General features: G+C 38.4%; 1 protein-coding gene across 5 annotated transcripts in view; it reads right to left on the reverse strand.

Annotated features, from left to right (window-relative positions):
• Positions 1-22,102, reverse strand: part of LOC103023131 (probable E3 ubiquitin-protein ligase HECTD4) — a 199,212-nt gene that overhangs the window by 141,989 nt on the left and 35,121 nt on the right. For 3 of the 5 annotated variants that reach the window (XM_049470707.1, XM_049470708.1, XM_049470706.1), the window contains exons 15-17: positions 14,007-14,112; positions 13,737-13,857; positions 11,709-11,837 (exon numbers count right to left, since the gene is read on the reverse strand). In XM_049470707.1, the coding sequence (XP_049326664.1) occupies positions 11,709-11,837; positions 13,737-13,857; positions 14,007-14,112 (356 nt within the window). The remainder of the gene's footprint in view (positions 1-11,708; positions 11,838-13,736; positions 13,858-14,006; positions 14,113-22,102) is intronic. The other 2 variants (XM_049470710.1, XM_049470709.1) reach the window with 1 other exon arrangement.

Below are 22,102 nucleotides of genomic sequence, written 5' to 3' on the forward strand. Positions count from 1 at the left end.
ACATTATTATGTTTTGTATTTTATAATGCATATAAATGCACAAAACTGACTAGGAATAAAAAATATTTTCACATTGATTTTAAGTGAGTTTTTTTATCTGACAGCAAGGATATTAGGAAGTTTTGATATATACATAGTGCTTAAAAACAGCAGACGGAGTCATGGAGCAAATTTAAAAAGATCTGCATCTGAGCCTCAAGTCAGCAAGTCAAAGGCAACTAGAGCTTAGATTCTCTGCCCGAACCCGACCTGACCCGAGGCCTGACCCGAAATCGGACCCCCAGGACCCAAGGTCGGTTCGGGCCGAGATTTCCCACCACATTCCTCGAGCCGGGTCGGGTCGGGCTCCAGAAAATAGTCTGAGATGTAGGCATCTGTTTTTTAATTATATTTTTATTTTTAAATAAAGCTCTGGTGTGATAATCACAATGTTGCTAAGTAACCAATTAGTATTGTTCACGAAAGTGAACGAAATAGAAAAACTGAAAATTTATAAGCGCTGTTTTCACTCCCGCAGTTGTACAGCACGGGGTGTTGTGCCGATTCTGTCCGCGAAGCGGGAGTCGGATTAGAACATGAGCACGAGGAGATAAAAGGGTGATTCTCACGAAGACCTTCACATTAACACAAAAAAGTTTTTCACCTCATTGCAGCATTTTTTCAAGTTGAGAAGCTAAAATAGAATGTGTATTTTACTATATTGATTTTTTTCATATATATTTTTTTTTAAATAGAATTTTATTATCATTTGAATCTGATATGATCCAGAATAATTCTCATTACCGTTACAGTAAATGACGAAGCTAGATCAACGGTTCAAAACATTTTTTGATGATTCATTTCAGATTTCCACAACAAATTCCATCAACTTAACAGCACAGTCCTTGACAATTACTTTGATCTTTTTTATTTATTTATTTATAGTTAAGCAACTCTCATTACCGATACAACATTTGTAAAATATCTTTTAATTTTTTAATTAATGGAAATTATTTTAGAATATGTTTGATCAAAAACTCATGTGGACAACAGGTGAGGGATATACTATAATAAAATGAAGAAAAGTTATGATAAGATGTGAAACATTTAAAAAAAAATAACATTTTAGATCCATAACGGTAATGAGAACACAATTAAACGGTAATGAGAATAAATGTAACGGTAATGAAACTTAGTTAACCCTTGTGTGGTGTTCGGGTCTGTGGGACCCGTTTTCATTTTTCATCAAACGAAACTGAAAAAATATTTTTTCTAACTCAAACTCATTGGCATTGGCTCATTTTTTGTGAAAAACATATATCAAAACACATTTTTGATAAACACACACTGTACACACATTTACATTTGTAAATTTGAAACTAAACAAATTTTCTACTCATATCTTGAGTTTAATTCATTTTCTTTTACATTTTATAAAAAAAAACTAATAAAAAAAGAGTAGCACTTTTTGAAAGAAATGTAACATAAGAAAGGTAAAGGGCAAATATTAACCATGTAAGCTGTTTATATTGCTTGCAATTTAGGTGAAGCGAGCATGTGTAAAGCATTTTAATGTAAAATTGCTTAATTTTGCTGAATTAAATACAAGTAACAAAGTAAACAAAGAGTAACAAAAATATGAACACCACACAAGGGTTAAGGCAATTGTGTAACAAACCATGGAACCAGAAAAACAAGCAAATCTCAAGAAACTCTAGCCTTGGCTGCTGCCTTCTTGCGTTCAATCTCTGTCATCATTAGACTAATCAAAAAAAAATCATTAGACTAATCAAAAGAGTATAAACATCAATGACATAGTTATATATACATATATATATATACATATATATATGTATATATATATATATATATATATATTATTTTTTTTATATATAGTAAATAGTAGACTGTTATGTACTACATAAGTAGTGGAAAATCCACCTGCATGTAAGCTACTTTTTCCATCAGAAAGTAAAAAGCACACGAAAATAATTATAAATATAGCTGCAAGCGGCAATCATCGGGTTCAAGCACCAACTTGCACAATGGTGCCTACTGGAGCATTGAATGGTGATGTGTAAGAAGGTCTAACACAATTGGAGACATTCTGTCACATTTAAAATGATCAAAAGTCTTTCACCTGTTATTAATGTTGAGCAGAGGCACAAAGGAGTGAATGTTCTGATATGACATGTAATGTCAAGTTATTCTTAATCTAGTTCTGTATTAAATGGCGCTTCATCAGAGTGATATTGTACAGAGGTCTTTAACATTGTGAGATTACAGCAAATACTGCAGAGTTACAGCAATTTAGGTTAGAAATTCCAAGGACGCACAGATTGCTTGATGCCTGGAGAGTATTGTATGTGAAATTTTCACAAATGTTTTTAATGAACATTTACCTAGAGACTCTACAGTGTGCAGCAAGACTGAAATGGAGGTGATAGGCCAAATATCCAGAGAGTAGTTTCAATATAGCTATTTTCAAACAATTAGCAATTATGAATGAACAAAGCACTTTTTAAACATAGTTGTATTGAGAAATTTGTCAGAGCCACTGTACTAAATATGGCAAAAACAATTAGATGTCAAAATAGTACAGCATGATTGACATATACTCGTTTTTTTGGAACAGCGCCCCCCAGTGGGCGGATTGTTTCAGCACTTTGCAGGTCACTACAGTGTCTCCACCTGAACATAACTGCCAAATATCATCCAGATTGGGCAACATTCAGCCTGCCAAAATGTCTGCTGAATGCTGATTGGCTGATGGTGTTCAGCCATGTTGATTGATTAAGTTGCCCTTTGAACATCCTTTAGAGGCTGTATGATAGATTCTGCATGCAAAGTTTCAACTTGCTAGGTTGCACGGTTGCTGAGAAACAGTGCTCCAAATTTACCTCTTGAAGTGAATGGGGCATATATCCGGAAGGACTAATTTGCATATGGCGGCCATATTGTTTACATATTTCAACTTTTTCTTAATGAATATTGAAGCGCATGCTCTCACGAGTGTTTTGATACCAAACATGCCAGGATTGGTAAAAATTCCTAGGACTAGTTTGCAAAAGTAGGTTTTGCATATTATGCAAATTAGCACAAAATCTATATAGACGGAAGTGCATGGTCCAAATTGGAAAGTTGTTGGTATTGACCCAAGGAATCCATCAAAAAAAGAATTTTGAATGTAGGTCTTATGGTTTTTGAGTTATTGAGAAAATTGTGAAAAATGAATTTCCTTGTTTATAGCGCCACCACTTGACCAATCGGTGCCATTTTTGTTGTCCACCGAGATGCACTGATCCTACATCTACCTACCAAGTTTCATTTCTCTATGACTTACGGTTTAGGCTGCACAACTGTTTTTACAGGAGAAAAAGTATAATAATAATAATAAATATAGCCGCAAGCGGCGATTTACGGGGTTCGAGCGTTACAGGCAAAGAGACCTCTGGAGGCCAGTTAGGCTTAAAACATGTTGCCGGTTGACCGGCATCGCCAAACTGGATGAGGATGACCAGCATGACCGTGAAGACCAAGCTAGATTACCAGCATGACTAATCTGGATGACAAACTTGTTGACCATATTGACCAAGCTGGAAGACCATAATGACCAAACTGGATGACCAGCATGGCAAAGGTGGTTGGCCAGTATGACCAAGCTGGAAGACCACCATTACTATGAGGACAAAGCTGAATGACCAGCAGGACCATAATGACCAATGTGAATGGCCAGCATGACCAAGCTGGATGGCCAGCATAACCAAGCTGGGTGACCAGCGTGACCATAAAGACCATAATGGCAATGCTAGATGAGTGGTGTGAGTAAACTAGTTGAAAAGCATTGATAAATTGAGCTGTAGTGTTCATCAGGTTTTATGTGGTGTCTTACTGCACTCTAGTGGGCATTTGGTGAAACAAATTCAGTTCTTAAATTGAAAAAACACAAGGCATAAAAAGGGCATATAAATAACCCGTATATAGTATATAAGTTTTGACCTGATTAACATTCCGCCTGTTAAAAGCTTGCTGGAATGTGATTGGCTAATAGTGACCACAAAAGTGTCCATATCAAATTTTCATTTGGTGTACCATTAGTGCATGGGCCATAGATGATAATTGGCTAGGATGACCTTGATAGCTTGTATGGTTCTAGAGAAACAGCTATCGAGCATTGGCCCCGCCCCCTGGGGGGGTGTATGTCTACTTAAACTGACAGGGTATCTGAGAGTCATGTAATGATCAAAGGACTGAAGTGGTATTAGTGTCAGGTTAAGCATTCAAAAGTTATAAGTGTTAAAGAGATTTTACTGCACCATGGTAGAACCCATTTGCATATGGCGGCCATATTGTTTATAAATGTAAAGATTTTTTAAATAATTATTGAGGAGTAAGCTCTGCTGAACTGTTTGACTCCAAACATGTCATGATTGGTCAAGGAGCCAAGGACAAGATCTCAAAAGTAAGTTTTGCATATTATGCAAATAAAAAAAAATTAAGTGGGTGGAGCATAAACAAGAATGACCCAGGTGGCTGACTAGCATGACCAAGAAGGATAAAGATCTTCAATTAAGCAAGACAAGCAAGATTGAATAAGTTCAGCAGAGCTTTAATTTAGAATAATTCACCTGTAGCTGTTTCACCAAATGACCACCAGAGCGCAGCAAGAGACCACATATAACCTGCTGGAAATCTATCACTCTATAAGTAAGACAGAACATTCCCTATCAGTGTGTTTCTATTTATTAAAAAGAGAAGAAAAGTCCGATTGGGCTCCAAATTGGTACTCATGATCAAGTGGTCTGTATATACATGTATGTAAATTTGTGTGTTGATAGGGTCAAAGGTTCCTGACTTCTGACCATTTAGGTTTGAAAAATGTGATAATACAGGCTTATGGCCTACAAAATGGCTGTTGCTCTTTGGCCATATTAGAGGCAAAAAATATCTGATTTGGCTCAAAATTTGCAATCAGGATCACAATATCAGTCTATATATGTATGTCAATTTCTGTGTCAATAGGGTCAAAGGTTCCTGACTTCTGTCCATTTAGATTTGAAAAAAGCGATAATACAGGCTTGAGGCCTACAAAATCGCTGTAGTTTTCCAGCCGTTGTAGAGGCAAAACATGTCCGATTTGGCTGAAAATTTGCAATCAAGATCACATTATCAGTCTATATATGTGTATAAATTTGTGTGTTGATAGGGTGAAAGGTTCCTGTCTTCTGTCCATTTAGGTTGGAAAATAGCGATAAATAGAATAAATTGAAAATAGTTATTTTATCACTGTAGAGCCTACTGAAGACTTATTTGGCTCATACTTGGCACATGTACTTCAAATGTCATTGTTAATTAGTAGCTTCAACAGTTTTGGCATGTTTTAAACTTTGACAGAGTTTTGGCCAAATAACTCTGAAAAGGCTTTCACGTACATGTTTGATGAAGGTGTATGGGCCTCAAATAGTTAAAATGTCAAGATTTTTTTGATAATTATTTACCTACAGGGTCTCAAGATTGCATCAAGACCAAATTTGTTTTGATTGATTAAGAACTTAAAGACAAGTTCGAAAAGAGCCATTTTTACTCTTTTGGCCACTGATGAAAATCTTTGCATTTTTGGTAAACACATGTAATTACAAAGTTGTAAAGGCTACAGCAAAGTATACAAATAAAAAAGAATAACAAGCCTAGGCCACTTGTACCTTTAGATATAACTGATTTTCTGCTATAGCGCCCCCTTGAGGCCAATCAACGCCATATTTTAATGGATGATAGAAGGCCCTGAGATACATGTAGGGTATAAGTATCGTCCGGATTGGTCATTGTTTAGCATGTCAAAAGCTTGCTGGAATTTGATTGGCTAATAACGATCGCAAAAATTTGCATATCAAATTTTCCTTTTGTAAAACATTAGGACATAGGCCATAGATGATACAAGCCAAAGGAGAGCTTCATAGCTTGTACGGTTCCTGAGAAACAGATTTTTAGCTTTGGCTCCGCCCCCTGTGGGCGTATGTCTACACAGATTGACGGGCTACCTCAGAATCATGTTGGCATCAAAGTTGTAAAGTGGCATTAGTGTAGGTTTAAGCATTCAAAAGTTACAGCTGTTAGAGTAAATTTGGGTGTGCCACGGTAAGATTAATTTGCATATGGCGGCCATACTGTTTACAAATTTCACAATTTTTTCGATAATTATTGAGGTTGGGACTCTGCTGAGTTGTTTGACACCAAATATGATAGGATTGGTCAATGACCCTAGGACAAGTTCTCAAAAGTAGGTTTTGCATATTATGCTAAATAGCAAAAAATCTAAGTGGGCGGAGCTTAGTGGTTCTATTGACCTTTTTGATTTGCCATTAACCAAGGAATCATATAATGCAAGAATTTTTGCTCTAGCTATCAGGGCGTAGGAGTTACGAGGCCAAACGCGTTGACCTTCGCCATAGCGCCCCCTTGAGGCCGATCGGGCTCATCTTTTGAATCTGAGTAGCGGTGAGAAGTACTACCATATGACCAAGTCTCAGACCTGTAGGCCTTACGGTTTCTTCTGCCCAATCACTTCTATGGCAGAAAAAGAATAAGAACTATAATAATAATAATAATCAGAACAATTACAATAGGGTTTCTAGCACTACGTGCTCGAACCCCTAAATATAGCCGCAAGCGGCGATTTACGGGGTTCGAGCGTTACAGTCAAAGAGGCCCCTGGAGGCCAGTTAGGCTTAAAACCTGTTGCTGGTTGACCGGCATCACCAAACTGGATAACCAAGCTGGGTAACCAGCGTGACCATAAAGACCATAATGACAATGCTAGATGAGTGGTGTGAGTAAACTAGTTGAAAAGCATTGATAAATTGAGCTGTAGTGTTCATCAGGTTTTATGTGGTGTCTTGCTGCACTCTAGTGGGCATTTGGTGAAACAACTTCAGTTCTTAAATTCAAAAAACACAAGGCATAAAAAGGGCATATAAATAACCCTACTATAGTGTATAAGTTTTGACCTGATTAACATTCTGCCTGTCAAAAGCTTGCTGGAATGTGATTGGCTAATAGTGACCACAAAAGTGTCCATATCAAATTTTCATTTGGTGTACCATTAGTGCATGGGCCATAGATGATAATTGGCTAGGATGACCTTGATAGCTTGTATGGTTGTAGAGAAACAGCTATCGAGCATTGGCCCCGCCCCCTGGGGGTGTATGTCTACTTAAACTGACAGGGTATCTGAGAATCATGTAATGATCAAAGGACTGAAGTGGTATTAGTGTCAGGTTAAGCATTCAAAAGTTATAAGTGTTAAAGACATTTTACTGCACCATGGTAAAACTAATTTGCATATGGCGGCCATATTGTTTATAAATGTAAAGATTTTTTTTAATAATTATTGAGGAGTAAGCTCTGCTGAACTGTTTGACACCAAACATGTCATGATTGGTCAAGGAGGCAAAGACAAGATCTCAAAAGTAGGTTTTGCATATTATGCAAATTAAAAAAAATTAAGTGGGTGGAGCATAAATAAGAATGACCCAGGTGGCTGAGCAGCATGACCAAGAAGGATAAATATGTTCAATTAAGCAAGACAAAAATGATTAAATAAGTTCAGCAGAGCTTTAATTTAGAATAATTCAAATGTAGCTGTTTCACCAAATGACCACCAGAGCGCAGCAAGAGACCACATATAACCTGCTGGAAATCTATCACTCTATCAGAAAGACAAAACATTCCCTATCAGTGTGTTTCTATTTATTAAAAAGAGAAGAAAAGTCCGATTGGGCTCCAAATTGGTACTCATGATCAAGTGGTCTGCATATATATGTGTGTAAATTTGTGTGTTGATAGGGTCAAAGGTTCCTGACTTCTGTCCATTTAGGTTTGGCTTATGGCCTACAAAATGGCTGTTGCTCTTTGGCCATATTAGAGGCAAAAAATATCTGATTTGGCTCAAAATTTGCAATCAAGATCACAATATCAGTCTATATATGTATGTCAATGTCTGTGTCGATAGGGTCAAAGGTTCCTGACTTCTGTCCATTTAGATTTGAAAAAAGCGATAATACAGGCTTGAGGCCTACAAAATCGCTGTAGTTTTCCAGCCGTTGTAGAGGGAAAACATGTCCGATTTGGCTGAAAATTTGCAATCAAGATCAGATTATCTATATATGTATAGTCTATATATGTGTATAAATTTGTGTGTTGATAGGGTGAAAGGTTCCTGTCTTCTGTCCATTTAGGTTGGAAAATAGCGATAAATAGAATAAATTGAAAATAGTTATTTTTTCACTGTAGAGCCTACTGAAGACTTATTTGGCTCATACTTGGCACATGTGCTTCAAATGTCATTGTTAATTAGTAGCTTCAACAGTTTTGGCATGTTTTAAACTTTGACAGAGTTTTGGCCAAATAACTCTGAAAAGGCTTTCACGTACATGTTTGATCAAGGTTTATGGGCCTCAAATAGTTAAAATGTCAAGATTTTTTTGATAATTATTTACCTACAGGGTCTCAAGATTGCATCAAGACCAAATTTGTTTTGATTGATTAAGAACTTAAAGACAAGTTCGAAAAGAGCCATTTTTACTCTTTTGGCCACTGATGAAAATCTTTGCATTTTTGGTAAACACATGTAATTACAAAGTTGTAAAGGCTACAGCATAGTATACAACTAAAAAAGAATAACAAGCCTAGGCCACTTGTACCTTTAGATATAACTGATTTTCTGCTATAGCGCCCCCTTGAGGCCAATCAATGCCATATTTTAATGGATGATAGAAGGCCCTGAGATACATGTAGGGTATAAGTATCGTCCTGATTGGTCATTGTTTAGCATGTCAAAAGCTTGCTGGAACCTGATTGGCTAATAACGATCGCTAAAAATTTGCATATCAAATTTTCCTTCTGTAAAACATTAGGACATAGGCCATAGATGATACATGCCAAAGGAGAGCTTCACAGCTTGTACGGTTCCTGAGAAACAGATTTTTAGCTTTGGCTCCGCCCCCTGGGGGCGTATGTCTACACAGATTGACGGGCTACCTCAGAATCATGTTGGCATCAAAGTTGTAAAGTGGCTTTAGTGTCGGTTTAAGCATTCAAAAGTTACAGCTGTTAGAGTAAATTTGGGTGTGCCACGGTAAGATTAATTTGCATATGGCGGCCATATTGTTTACAAATTTCTCAATTTTTTCGATAATTATTGAGGTTGGGACTCTGCTGAGTTGTTTTACACCAAATATGACAGGATTGGTCAATGACCCTAGGACAAGTTCTCAAAAGTAGGTTTTGCATATTATGCTAAATAGCAAAAAATCTAAGTGGGCGGAGCTTAGTGGTTCTATTGACCTTTTTGATTTGGCATTGACCAAGGAATCATATAATGCAAGAATTTTTGCTCTAGCTATCAGGGCGTAGGAGTTACGAGGCCAAACGCGTTGACCTTCGCCATAGCGCCCCCTTGAGGCCGATCGGGCTCATCTTTTGAATCTGAGTAGCGGTGAGAAGTACTACCATATGACCAAGTCTCAGCCCTGTAGGCCTTACGGTTTCTTCTGCCCAATCACTTCTATGGCAAAAAAAAAATATATATATATTGTGAGGTGTGGGATACCGCAAGCCCATCTGAGGTAGCCGACAACAGCCAAGACTCCCAAAACAAGCCTGCTGAGATGAGCAGAGATTGTGAGCATGCAGCAGGGGGGTGGGGCCACACTGATCACCCACGCCTGGCCAGCACTAATGACAGGGCTGAGTGAGGAGCATGGAGAGGGGAAGACAGAGTATAAAAGAGGAGCAAACAGTCAGAGGGGAGAGGGGAGTGAGACGGGGAATCCATGCCCGTTTTGTCCACTAACGCTGTCTTCTTTTTCTCCTGGTAACTTTTGGTGCACGTGGGCTACTCTCTCCCTCTGCACGCCCTCTCCATCTCTCTCTCTCCCTCTCTAATACAGATTCCTGAAGAGACTCCCAGAGAGAGAGAGACACATAGGAGGACGGCGCCTCCTCACCGAAGCCTTAAACCAAGTCTGCTCCTGTCCTGGAATCCCACACAGGAGTGTGGAGGCTTCCATTTTTGTTTGTTTGACTGCTCTGAGTTGGGGATAGTATTTTGGTTGGGTTTTTTCACTATACTGACCATCACATGCACCCAACACAGCACATACACCCCCTCTATCCTTTACTGATTGCATACATGTTTTAGTGGCTCTATTTTCCCCCAAGCAGGCTGATTAGACCAATAAACAACCCTTCAGGGTCCTTTCTTTTTGGCTAAACTGGTCTCCCTGTCTTTGTGTACACACACTGGTGGTGCCTAGACCGTCACAATATATATATATATATATATATATGTTAAATATATATATATATATATGTTAAATGACTTTTTAAGCAGTCTTACATAAGAATCTCATTACCAGCTCAATGGTTCTTATTACAGTTATGGCCCTCACAATGCATGGTAATGAGAATATTGAGTAACGGTAATGAGATGCTCTTGGCTAATTTCACAAATAACTTAAAATGCTAACATGCTAACAACCTATAACTTTGCCAGATGTCAAAGCCTTATATTGTGATAATATTCATGAAATAATTTATTTTTATATTTTTTTAAAGTAATGAATATTAAACCATAACGGTAATGATAATAGACAGTGTAACTGAGGTTTTAGCAATATTAACACAGATTTCTCAAAGGGAGAGAATAGTGACCAACTGACCTTATCTCCATTTTGAAGCTTGTCTCTGAAGTGATGCATCATGGGATAGCTGATCAATTTAAAGGCACAGTGTACTTTTCATAGGGGGGTAAAATCATGAAACGGTAATGAGAAAAAAATTGTTCGGACAGTTATTTTGTTTAAAATCAAGTACATTTTTTTGTTCAACACAAAAAAATGTTTATATCATGTATAAATATAGATATTTTAAATGACTTTACCCTATTTTATTGATTCGATATGCTTAATACTTTTAATATGGTTTAACTTAAAATTAGAAAGAAGGGATACGGACACATAACGGTAATGAGAATTTCCATATATTTTTTATTTAATTTATATAAAAATAATTTTATATGATGATGAAAACAATTGATCCATACAGCACGCCCTATTTGCTTTACACACAATATCAGAGTTGTTATGAATTAAGTATTGATTTAAAAAAAATTGTCATGGACATGTTCCCTGCAGCTTCATGAGAATCTCCCAAAAGAGAAACAGGAGATACAATATGTGAGAACATTTACCTGTGAGTAGCTCATACACCAGAACACGCAAATCTCTCTCTCTCTCTCTCTCTCCTCCTTGTTTGACTTGCAGCACTTTGTGCAACTGTTCTTAAAAATAATTTTAATTAAATAATAGTTCAATGCTTCTATGTTACAGTGTTAATAAACTTAATTCTGATCATATTTCGCTCATTCAAACAGCCCGAAAGCAGCCAGTTTATGGGGCGGGTCAGGCTCGGGCTCATAATGACAGTTTATGGTTCGGGTCGGGTCGGGCTCGGGCAGAACGTGCACAGGCTTGGGCTGGGTCGGGTCGGATTTTTTGGGCCCGATCTAACCTCTAAAGGCAACGGTGGCAAGGAAAAACTCCCTCAGAGCGAGAAGAAGAATCCTTGAGAGGAATAAAGACTGAAAAGGAAAAAAACATCCTCCTCTGGTCGAAGCCTGAAGCCAATGTCAGATGCTCTGACACTTAGGGATATTAAAAGGTTATGTTTACCTGTACCTTCATTGTTTCCCCTTGAAGGGAGCTGTCACTGTCATCGCTGTCATCAGAGTGGATCAGCACGGTGTTGCTTAGCAAATGATTCTGTACAGCCATAAGGTAGCGCAAACTCGGTGATGCAACCTAAAGTAAAAAAAAAAAGGCCTATTACTGTATCTGTACATTAAAAGACATCTTACAAAAATGAATCTGAATAAATACTTTATATGTAAGTCAAATTTCCAACACATTTTTTGCCCCCCCATAAAATGTCAATTGTTAGATATATTTACTACTGAGATAAATTGGGGAGAAAAAAGTTACATAAAGATTTTTACTAAAGTGGTTCAGTAAGGCTTTCAAATATATAAACACTGAAACAAACTGTTATACTGATATCGAGTTTTTGTATAAAAACAAAGATATTGCACCAAAGAGGACAAACCTGGCTACCACTGCCCCCAAAACTGAATCAATAAAGAGGTTCACAATTTATTGGACTAAAGTAACCAATCTGTAGCAAATCTGCAAATAAGAAGATCTGCACAACACCCTGAAACTGTGTGCAAAGCTGATAAAATTGTACTCAAGCAGACACCTGATTTTTTTGTTGTAAACTGCTGACAAATACTAAATGCTCATTTTAAAAACGTACTTCAAAAACTTATTGTCAAGTTTGAATTTTAACCAACACAGCAATACAACTATATATATATATATATATATATATATATATATATATATATATATATATATATACACACAGTCATATGAAAAAGTTTGGGCACCCCTATTAATCTTAATCATTTTTAGTTGTATGGGAGAGTGTATGGGAGAGTGATGCGAAAGAAGCCATTTATGCAAGCACGCCACAAACAGAGTCGGTGTGCTTTTGCATACCTCAGGTGACTCTGTTTGTGGCGTGCTTGCAGAAATGGCTTCTTTCGCATCACTCTCCCATACAGCTTCTCCTTGTGTAAAGTGCGCTGTATTGTTGAGCGATGCACAGTGACACCATCTGCAGCAAGATGATGCTGCAGCTCTTTGGAGGTGGTCTGTGGATTGTCCTTGACTGTTCTCACCATTCTTCTTCTCTGCCTTTCTGATATTTTTCTTGGCCTGCCACTTCTGGGCTTAACAATAACTGTCCCTGTGGTCTTCCATTTCCTTACTATGTTCCTCACAGTGGAAACTGACAGGTTAAATCTCTGAGACAACTTTTTGTATCCTTCCCCTGAACAACTATGTTGAACAATCTTTGTTTTTAGATCATTTGAGAGTTGTTTTGATGAGCCCATGATGCCACTCTTCAGAGGAGATTCAAATAGGAGAATAACTTGTAATTGGCCACCTTAAATATCTTTTCTCATGATTGGATACACCTGGCTATGAAGTTCAAAGCTCAATGAGGTTACCAAACCAATTTAGTGCTTCAGTAAGTCAGTAAAAAGTAGTTAGGAGTATTCAAATCAACAAAATGATAAGGGTACCCATACTTTTGCACCGGTCCAATTTTGGTTTAATGCATATTGTACATTTTCTGTTAGTACAATAAACCTCATTTCAATCCTGAAATTGTACTGTGTCCATCAGTTATTAGATATGTCAAACTGAAATGGCTGTTGCAAACACCCAAATATTTAGAACTAAAAATGATTAAGATTAATAGGGGTGCCCAAACTTGTTCATATGACTGTGTGTATATATATATATATATATATATATATATATATATATATATATATATATATATATATATATACATATATACACACACACACACACACACATATATATATTTATTTTTTCTTACAGAAGCTAGTATGTGGTGCATGCCCACATAACAGTAAGAACATCTTTGACATGGCTTCCACGGCATGTCACAAAAAGCTAAAAGGTTTTTCTATCTACTGTTGCTATAGGAACTTAGGTGGAAATTTAACTGTATATGTAAAGTTTATGGTACCAAAAGAGTAAAAAACATTTTTAAAGAGCTATGAAAACTGGGTTGTGAAGTGAACTGGTTGTAAAGTTGTCACGTACAGGAACGGTGGAGAGAAGCTTCTGAAACTCTTCTTTGGAAACTGTTTGGCATTTAGTAATGAGGAGGCAAGATTCACGTACTACTGTCTTTAGAATGCAGTGTAACAGTTCATCACTCAGCCTGTAAGGAGCAAATACAGCAAATCGTTAGCCATTTCCCCATCACCCTATTTTAGAGACAGTTACATTTTTTGGGCCTAATTTGGCCTCAACCAAGTACCTGTTGAGCTTTGAAAGGATTACATAAAACAGAAAATTTGGAACTCCTACCTGTAATGGTCATCATCCTCACTACCAAAACGGTTTTTCTGTAACTGGTCCGCGAGGTTGTTGAGAATAACATCACGTAATTGGGACAAGCCACCATTTCTTTCACCTATTGATTATAAAACAATGAACTTACAAACAAGTATATGGGGAACACTTACAGAAATAAAACAAAAAAAAGCATTTAATCAGCCACTGATTGTGCTCCTACTTAGTAAGATGAAGTTCTGTAATTTTCATCATAGGCACACTTCAACTATGAGAGACAAAATGACAAAAAAAAATCCAGGAAATCACATTGTAGGATTTTTAAAGAACTTATTCGTAAATTACGATGGAAAATAAGTATGTAATCAACCACAAACAGGCAGGATTTCTGGCTCTCACAAGCAGGTTGGTGTGAATAAATCAACTATGGAAACTAGTGTAGGAAAATGGAAGACATGCAAGACCATTGATCATCTCCCTCGATCAGGGGCTATACGCAATATCTCATCCTGTGGGGTCAAAATGATCACAAGAACGGTGAGAAAAATCTCAGAACTACACGAAGGGACCTGATGAATAACCTGCAGAGAGCTGGGACCAAAGTAATAAAAGCTACCATCACTAACACACTACACCGAAAGGGACTCAATCCAGCAGTGCCAGACGTGTCCCCTTGCTTAATCCAGTTCAGACCAGTATGAAGTTTGCCAGAGAGCATATGGGTGATCCAGAAGAGGACTGGGAGAATATCATATGGTCACATGAAACTAAAATAGTAAAAACTCAACTTTTGTTTGAAGGAAGAAGAATGTTTAGTTGAACACCATACCTACTGTGAAACATGAGGGTAGAAACATCATGATTTTGGTCTGTTAATGGAAGAATGAATGGGGCCAATTTTAAGCCAAAACCTCCTTCCATCAGTGAGAGCATTGAAGACGCAATGTGACTGGGTCTTCTAGTAAGACAATCATCCTAAACACACTGCTCCGGCAACAAAAAAGTGGCTCTGCAAAAAGCAATTCAAGTTCCAGGGGCCTGTACTAAGATTCCTACTAAAATGCTGTGAAAATTTTCATATGCACAAAAAAAAATCTCATTAGCAATTTCAATGTATTACCTCTAAGTTTTGCTTAAACACATTAGAAACGTACTTATGAAATGAAACTGGAGTGGGGGAAACACACATTCTCACAGTCAAGTCACATTTAGTACATCTGACCATGAGCGTGAAGTATGGCATACTCAACCCCAGTTGAAAGTGCATGTTGCCCAGCGACAGCCCCAAAACTTCACTGCTCTAGAGGAGATCTACAGGAAGCAATGGGCCAAAATACCAGATACACTGTGTGCAAACCTGGTGAAGACTTACAGAAAACATTTAACCTGTCGTTGCCAACAAAGGCTATGTTACAAAGTATTGAGATGAACTTTTGTCATTGCCCAAATTCTTATTGTCCACCATAAATTATTTAAAAATCCTACTGTGATTTGCGGGATTTTTTTTCCCTCATTTTGTCTCTTAAGTGCACATATGATGGAAATTACAGACCTCTCTCATCTAGAGAGAGGTCTGTAGATCCCACCTCACAAATGACAGAACTTAAAGGATCTGCTGTAATGCTAGGCCGTACAGATCACTTTTAGAAGTCTTGTAAAATCCATGCCCCGAGTCAGTGCTGTTTTAGTGATTTAAGGGGGACCTTCAAAATATTAGGCAGGTGAATACAGTAATCTAGACAATGGTTGGTCTAACTTACAGTAAACAAAGGTTTGCCTGTTAGCACATTTATTAAAGCTGATGCTGTTTATCAAGCTGAAATATGCATAATATTCATTTGCAGAGGACAGTATCAAATTCAGTGGAAAAATGAAAAAGTATTTGCCTCCCCTCCTGGTTTATTTTATGGTTGCATGTGTGTCATTTTAACAGGTTAAAAAAATTATGTGAGAATGTAAGAAATACAATACATTTCAACTCCAAACCTGCAATGCTGGTGTTGTGTGACTGTTTGTGGGATTAAACTGAGTATAAAATTGATTTATACATGACGATCATAAGCAAAACTTACAATGCTCTGACCTTTTATAAAAAAAAAGTGCATTTTTAAATCAGACCAGTTGCTGACCTGCTATGTCTTCCATAATGTGTAGCTCTGAATGTGAGCTGAAAGTAGTTTGTTTCTTTTCGATTTATGTAAAAATCCCTAACTGAAGCACAGACTATCCTCCAGCAAAGGTTTAATTTTGGTTTAAATGTAACGGAAGCACTAAAAGCTGCCAGAGCTGCAGGACAGTCTTCAGTGCTCATTCTGCTGGACCTCTCGACCGCCTTCGACACAATCATGACTTCCTCCTATCTATACTCTCAACATGGGTATTTTAGACAATGCACGATCATGGTTCAAATCATAACTCAATGGGTGATGTTCTCAGCCCACTAATTTTTCTCTGGGGTTCCCCAGGGCTCGTACTAACACCCCACCCCTTTCCATATACACCACCTCTCTAGGTCAGGTTATCCGTTCACATGGCTCCTTCTACCATTGCTTTGCTGATGACACCCAGCTCTATCGGTCATCCTCGCATAAAGATCCTTTGATCTCTGCACGAATATCACAACATAACCATCAACCTACTCTTTCTTTCTCCCCGACAAAGGTTGCTAGGAACCTGGGTGTTATCGATGATGACCAGCTCTTCTTCACACACTCAGTTGCTCGATCCTGATGCTTTGCGCTGTATAACATCAGAAAAATTTGACCATTCCTGACGCAACAGTAGAGTTGCACGGTGTACCGAAGGTTCGATTCTTTTTCGATACTACGTCATCACAAACGATTCGGTTCTTTAGCGTTCGATGCTTTCGATACTGTATATAGCCCAGTCACTAGCTTCAAATGAGTCAAATTAGTAGGCGCGATTTGATTCAGTTCATAATAAAACTGATTCACACCGCAGCAGTCGGTGTGGCAGGATTCAGATAAACTTAGTATTCTGAACAAATGAATCGATTCACGCGCAAGCCAGCAGAGCAGCAGCGAGTGTAGAATGGCGACGGCTAAAATAACAGATGTCTCTCGTCCGCGACTTGTGGACAAAACGGGCGCGAGGAGTGAAGTGTGGGAAAATAGTCTGAGATGTAGGCATCTGTTTTTTATTTATATTTTTATTTTTAAATAAAATAACGAAAATAACGAAAACTGAAAGTGAAACTAAACTACTTTATTTATTAGCGCCGTTTTCACTCCCGCAGTTGTACAGCGGGGGGTGTTGTGCCGATTCTGTCCGCGAAGCGGGAGTCGGATTCAGTAGCGGATTCGGCACAAGCGCGGCGGCACCTCGCGGTCCGCGGTGTTAGTTGTAAGCGCTCGCGCTAGCCGCAAAATACGACAGAAAACACTGAGGGAGCTGCAGAATTATGTGTGGGACTAGAATATGAGCACGAGGAGATAAAAGAGAACCTTTACCTGTGAGTAGCTCACATCAGAACACGCAAATCTCTCTCTCTCTCACTCTCGCTGTGTCTCTTTCTCTGTTTCTCTCTCTCTCTCTCTCGCACGTGAACGCCTCCGCGTTTGACCTGCAGCACTGTGTTTAGCTGTTCTTAAAAATCATTTTAATTAAATAATAGTTCTATGCTTCTATGTTACAGTGTTATTTAACATAATAGCAGACAAGCACCCTGATCTCTACAAAGAGCTGTGAAGTCGACAGGTTAGTGGAGTTGGTCAAGATACACTCTGTCTGTAGCTTTACTAAGATTTACTAGCGACTGCTTATTAAAAACGGTAAACGGTTGATTAATAAAATGGAGCAGTGAGTGTTAAAATGAACATAACATTGTAATGTTCTTCTGTCTCTTTATTTTCCTTATTCAGAACTTAACTTCTGCCCGCCCGTCAGGTTCACATAGTCAAGCTACCATTACCTCTGGTTTTAGTTTTAGTTTTTAGGAAGTGTTTAGATAATTATGTTATAGTTAAGGTTATAATAACGAAACTTGTTTTTTGTTCAAATGTTTCATTTTAGAATAAAAACGTTTGCACCTATTGTTCAGTGTTCAATCCAGTTCAGTCAAAAATAAACATTTTATGTTCAGATATTTTTATTGTTTTTTTTTCTTCCAAGTATCGTTTTGGTATCGAGAATCGTGATACTACAGTTGGTATCGGTATCGAAGTCAAAATTTTGGTATCGTGACAACCCTACGCAACAGGTCACCCAACTTTTGGTACAAGCAGTCGTCATCTCACGCCTCGACGACTGCAATGCCCTGCTAACGTTCCTTCCAGCCTGTGTTATAAAACCACTCCAGATGTTCCAGAATGCAGCAGCACGTCTGCTCTTCAACCAGTCAAAACAAACGGGCACATGTCACCCCGCTGTTCATTGAGCTCCACTGACTACCAGTTGCTGCTCATATTAAATTTAAAGCTCTTACAATCGCCTACAAGGTGATGACAGAACAGCTCCTTCCTACCTGCACTCGCTCCTGAAGGCTTACGCTACCTCCCGGCCGCTGCGCTCCTCCAATGAACATCGCCTCGCTTTACCAAACAAACATTCACACAAAGCAATCCAGACTGTTCTCATACAGAGTTCCCCAATGGTGGAACAAACTACCTTCCACTACCAGATCAGGAGAATCTCTCACTGTCTTTAATAAACTCCTGAAGACAGAGCTCTTCAAAGAGCACTTACTCTCCTAACACCTCTAACTAACTACCTTCTACTACCAGATCAGGAGAATCTCTCACTATCTTTAATAAACTCCTGAAGACAGAGCTCTTCAAAGAGCACTTACTCTCCTAACACCTCTAACTAACTACCTTCTACTACCAGATCAGGAGAATCTCTCACTATCTTTAATAAACTCCTGAAGACAGAGCTCTTCAAAGAGCACTTACTCTCCTAACACCTCTAATTAACTACCTTCTACTACCAGATCAGGAGAATCTCTCACTATCTTTAATAATAAACTCCTGAAGACAGAGCTCTTCAAAGAGCACTTACTCTCCTAACACCTCTAACTAACTACCTTCTACTACCAGATCAGGAGAATCTCTCACTATCTTTAATAAACTCCTGAAGACAGAGCTCTTCAAAGAGCACTTACTCTCCTAACACCTCTAACTAACTACCTTCTACTACCAGATCAGGAGAATATCTCACTATCTTTAATAAACTCCTGAAGACAGAGCTCTTCAAAGAGCTCTTACTCTCCTAACACCTCTAACTAACTACCTTCTACTACCAGATCAGGAGAATCTCTCACTATCTTTAATAAACTCCTGAAGACAGAGCTCTTCAAAGAGCACTTACTCTCCTAACACCTCTAACTAACTACCTTCTACTACCAGATCAGGAGAATCTCTCACTGTCTTTAATAAACTCCTGAAGACAGAGCTCTTCAAAGAGCACTTACTCTCCTAACACCTCTAACAAACTACCTTCTACTACCAGATCAGGAGAATCTCTCACTGTCTTTAATAAACTCCTGAAGACAGAGCTCTTCAAAGAGCTCTTACTCTCCTAACACCTCTAACTAACTACCTTCTACTACCAGATCAGGAGAATATCTCACTATCTTTAATAAACTCCTGAAGACAGAGCTCTTCAAAGAGCTCTTACTCTCCTAACACCTCTAACTAACTACTTCTAACCTCATTTCCTTCTACCCCTCCTTTCCCTTCATCCTCCTTTAGGCCCTATCTAAAAATGCTTTTTTACCTTGAACTTCTATGTCCTCTATTGCTAATGTACATCATTATTGTAAGCCGCTTTAGATAAAAGCGCCTGCCAAATGTAATTTAATGTACCGTATTTTTTCCACTATAAGGTGCACTTAAAATTCTTTAATTTTACCAAAAATTATCCATGCACCTAGTAATTTGGTAAACCTTATGTATGAATTTTACCAGTCAGGTAAAATTCCGAAGTGTGGCGTTATAGTTTAGTTCTATAGTTTATTTCCCTGTCACGAAACTGGAGCAGTATTAGCATTAGCTGCTAACCCTCTTTTGCCGTTCAGAGGTGAGTATTATAGACCTGTAGACTGCTCCATACCCCAGCTAGCACTGCTGGAGCAGCATTAACAATATCTGCTAACCGCACTAAGTGCTAGCTCTTTTGCCATTCAGAGGCAAGTATGTCGGACTGTAGCTTGCTGCTAACCCAAGCTAGCACTGCTGGAGCAGCATTACCCGCTAACCGCGCTTAGCGCTAATTAGCTCTTTCGTCATTCAGAGGCGAGTATGTCGGACTGTAACCTGCTGTTAACCATGGCTAGCACTACCGGAGCAGCATTAGCATTACCCGCTAATTGTGCTAAGCACTAGTTAGCTCTTTTGCCTTTCAGAGGTGAGTATATCGGATCGTAGACTGCATGTTTACCATGTTAAACCAAGCTACGTGGGATCATCCGCTAGCTAATATCACCCTGGCTTACCGGAACACTCAGCGTTCCTTAGTGTACCGCTGTCTGGCTAGCCTTAGTGGAAATCTGGAAATCAAATCTTTCTGTAAATAAAGCATTAAAGCAGTTTTCAGGAGAGAGATCTGTGTAGATTGACATCCAGCGCTTGTTTTGACTTTAAAAATAATGAGCCTCATAATCTGTGCACCTTGTGTATGAAAATAGACTTATTAATAGTGCACCTTATAATCTGATGTGCCAAATAGTCCGTAAAATATGGTAATGTAATGTAAATGCAACCAAACCTCCTATGACTGGAAATACAATGAGATCCAAAAGTTTGGGCACCTTTGGTCAAAATATCCATTACCAACACAAGGTACTGTACATGAAAAAAAGGATGACCTGATTTCTAAGCCATGTAGAACCTTAACAGGTTCAAAATATTAAAACAAGGAAAGTATGAATATCCTGCATGGTCTATATACAGTAACAATCCCTGTGAGCGGAGCAACCCTCCTCATGATTATACAATACTAATTATATTATGTGCAGTAAAAGAACACATGTGCAAAGAGAACTTTTTGCACTGATCTGACGCCATCCAAACCCTGTATCATATCTCACAGCTTGTAAAACTTTTTGTAAGTTATTATTTTAACTTGAGCAGTCTGCAGAACTTGTTTCCAAAATGCAGCAGGCTTGCACCTACACTCCATAGTCTATTAAATCTTTCTTTTGCAGGAAAAATACACCAAATATGCTTAAAGGTTTGAACCCTTTGAACCCTAGGCTGTTTTGGTGTGTTTTTTCAGTTCCTCCTTCAGGTCTAATAACACAGTAATTATATCAGACACCACATGCCCTGATCTCTTTTACTCCAGAAGCCATACGGCTGATCAAAAATATAATCATTTAAATGTAAAAGGAAGCAGAATTGTTATATTTTCCTGGATCTGGCCTAGGGTTGGGTGGTATGACGGTATTTTGGTATACCACGGTATTTAAATATGGCGACGGTATTGTAAAACAGTGATGGTATATTAACCACGAGACGTTCCAAACCCAAACTTTGAAAAACGGACGTTTAAGACATTCTGCGCATTCACAATGAAAGAGCAGTAGGAGGGGTAAGCAGCTGGAGCTCCCTGATTGGTTATGGGTTGGGGATTCTCACTGAGGAGAGCATACAGCAAAAACTCAATAAACTCTACAGGTTTCACTAATTTTCACCAAAATTATCACCACAAATAGCCACATTTGTGCTGAAGTGACAATAAATCCCTAACAACTAACCAACCACCGAAATGATCAGATTTATCAGTTTATCCTGCAGCATGGGGTGTTCAGTGTGAGTTACTCACAGCTAAAGTTACAGCTGCTTCTCAAATATTCCTCATCTCCTGTTTCTCTACAAAACAGTTTTTTTATGTCCCTCGTGCTCATATTCTAATCCCATACAGAATTCTGCAGTTTTCTCAGGGTTTTCTGTCCTTATTTTGCAGCTAGCTCGAGCGCTGTAAATATAAGTAATTCCGCGGACCGCGAGGCGCTGCACCGTGCTGCCAATATCTGACCCCCGCAGAACCCCGGCTCCACTTCGCGAGCAGAAACACCACCTGCTGTTAAGCTGCTGTAGTGGATACAGCGCTTATGAATAAATTAACAAACACGAAAATGAGGGTATTCAATC

Source organism: Astyanax mexicanus, chromosome 22 (genome assembly GCF_023375975.1).
Source record: "Astyanax mexicanus isolate ESR-SI-001 chromosome 22, AstMex3_surface, whole genome shotgun sequence".
Lineage (NCBI taxonomy): Eukaryota > Metazoa > Chordata > Actinopteri > Characiformes > Acestrorhamphidae > Astyanax > Astyanax mexicanus.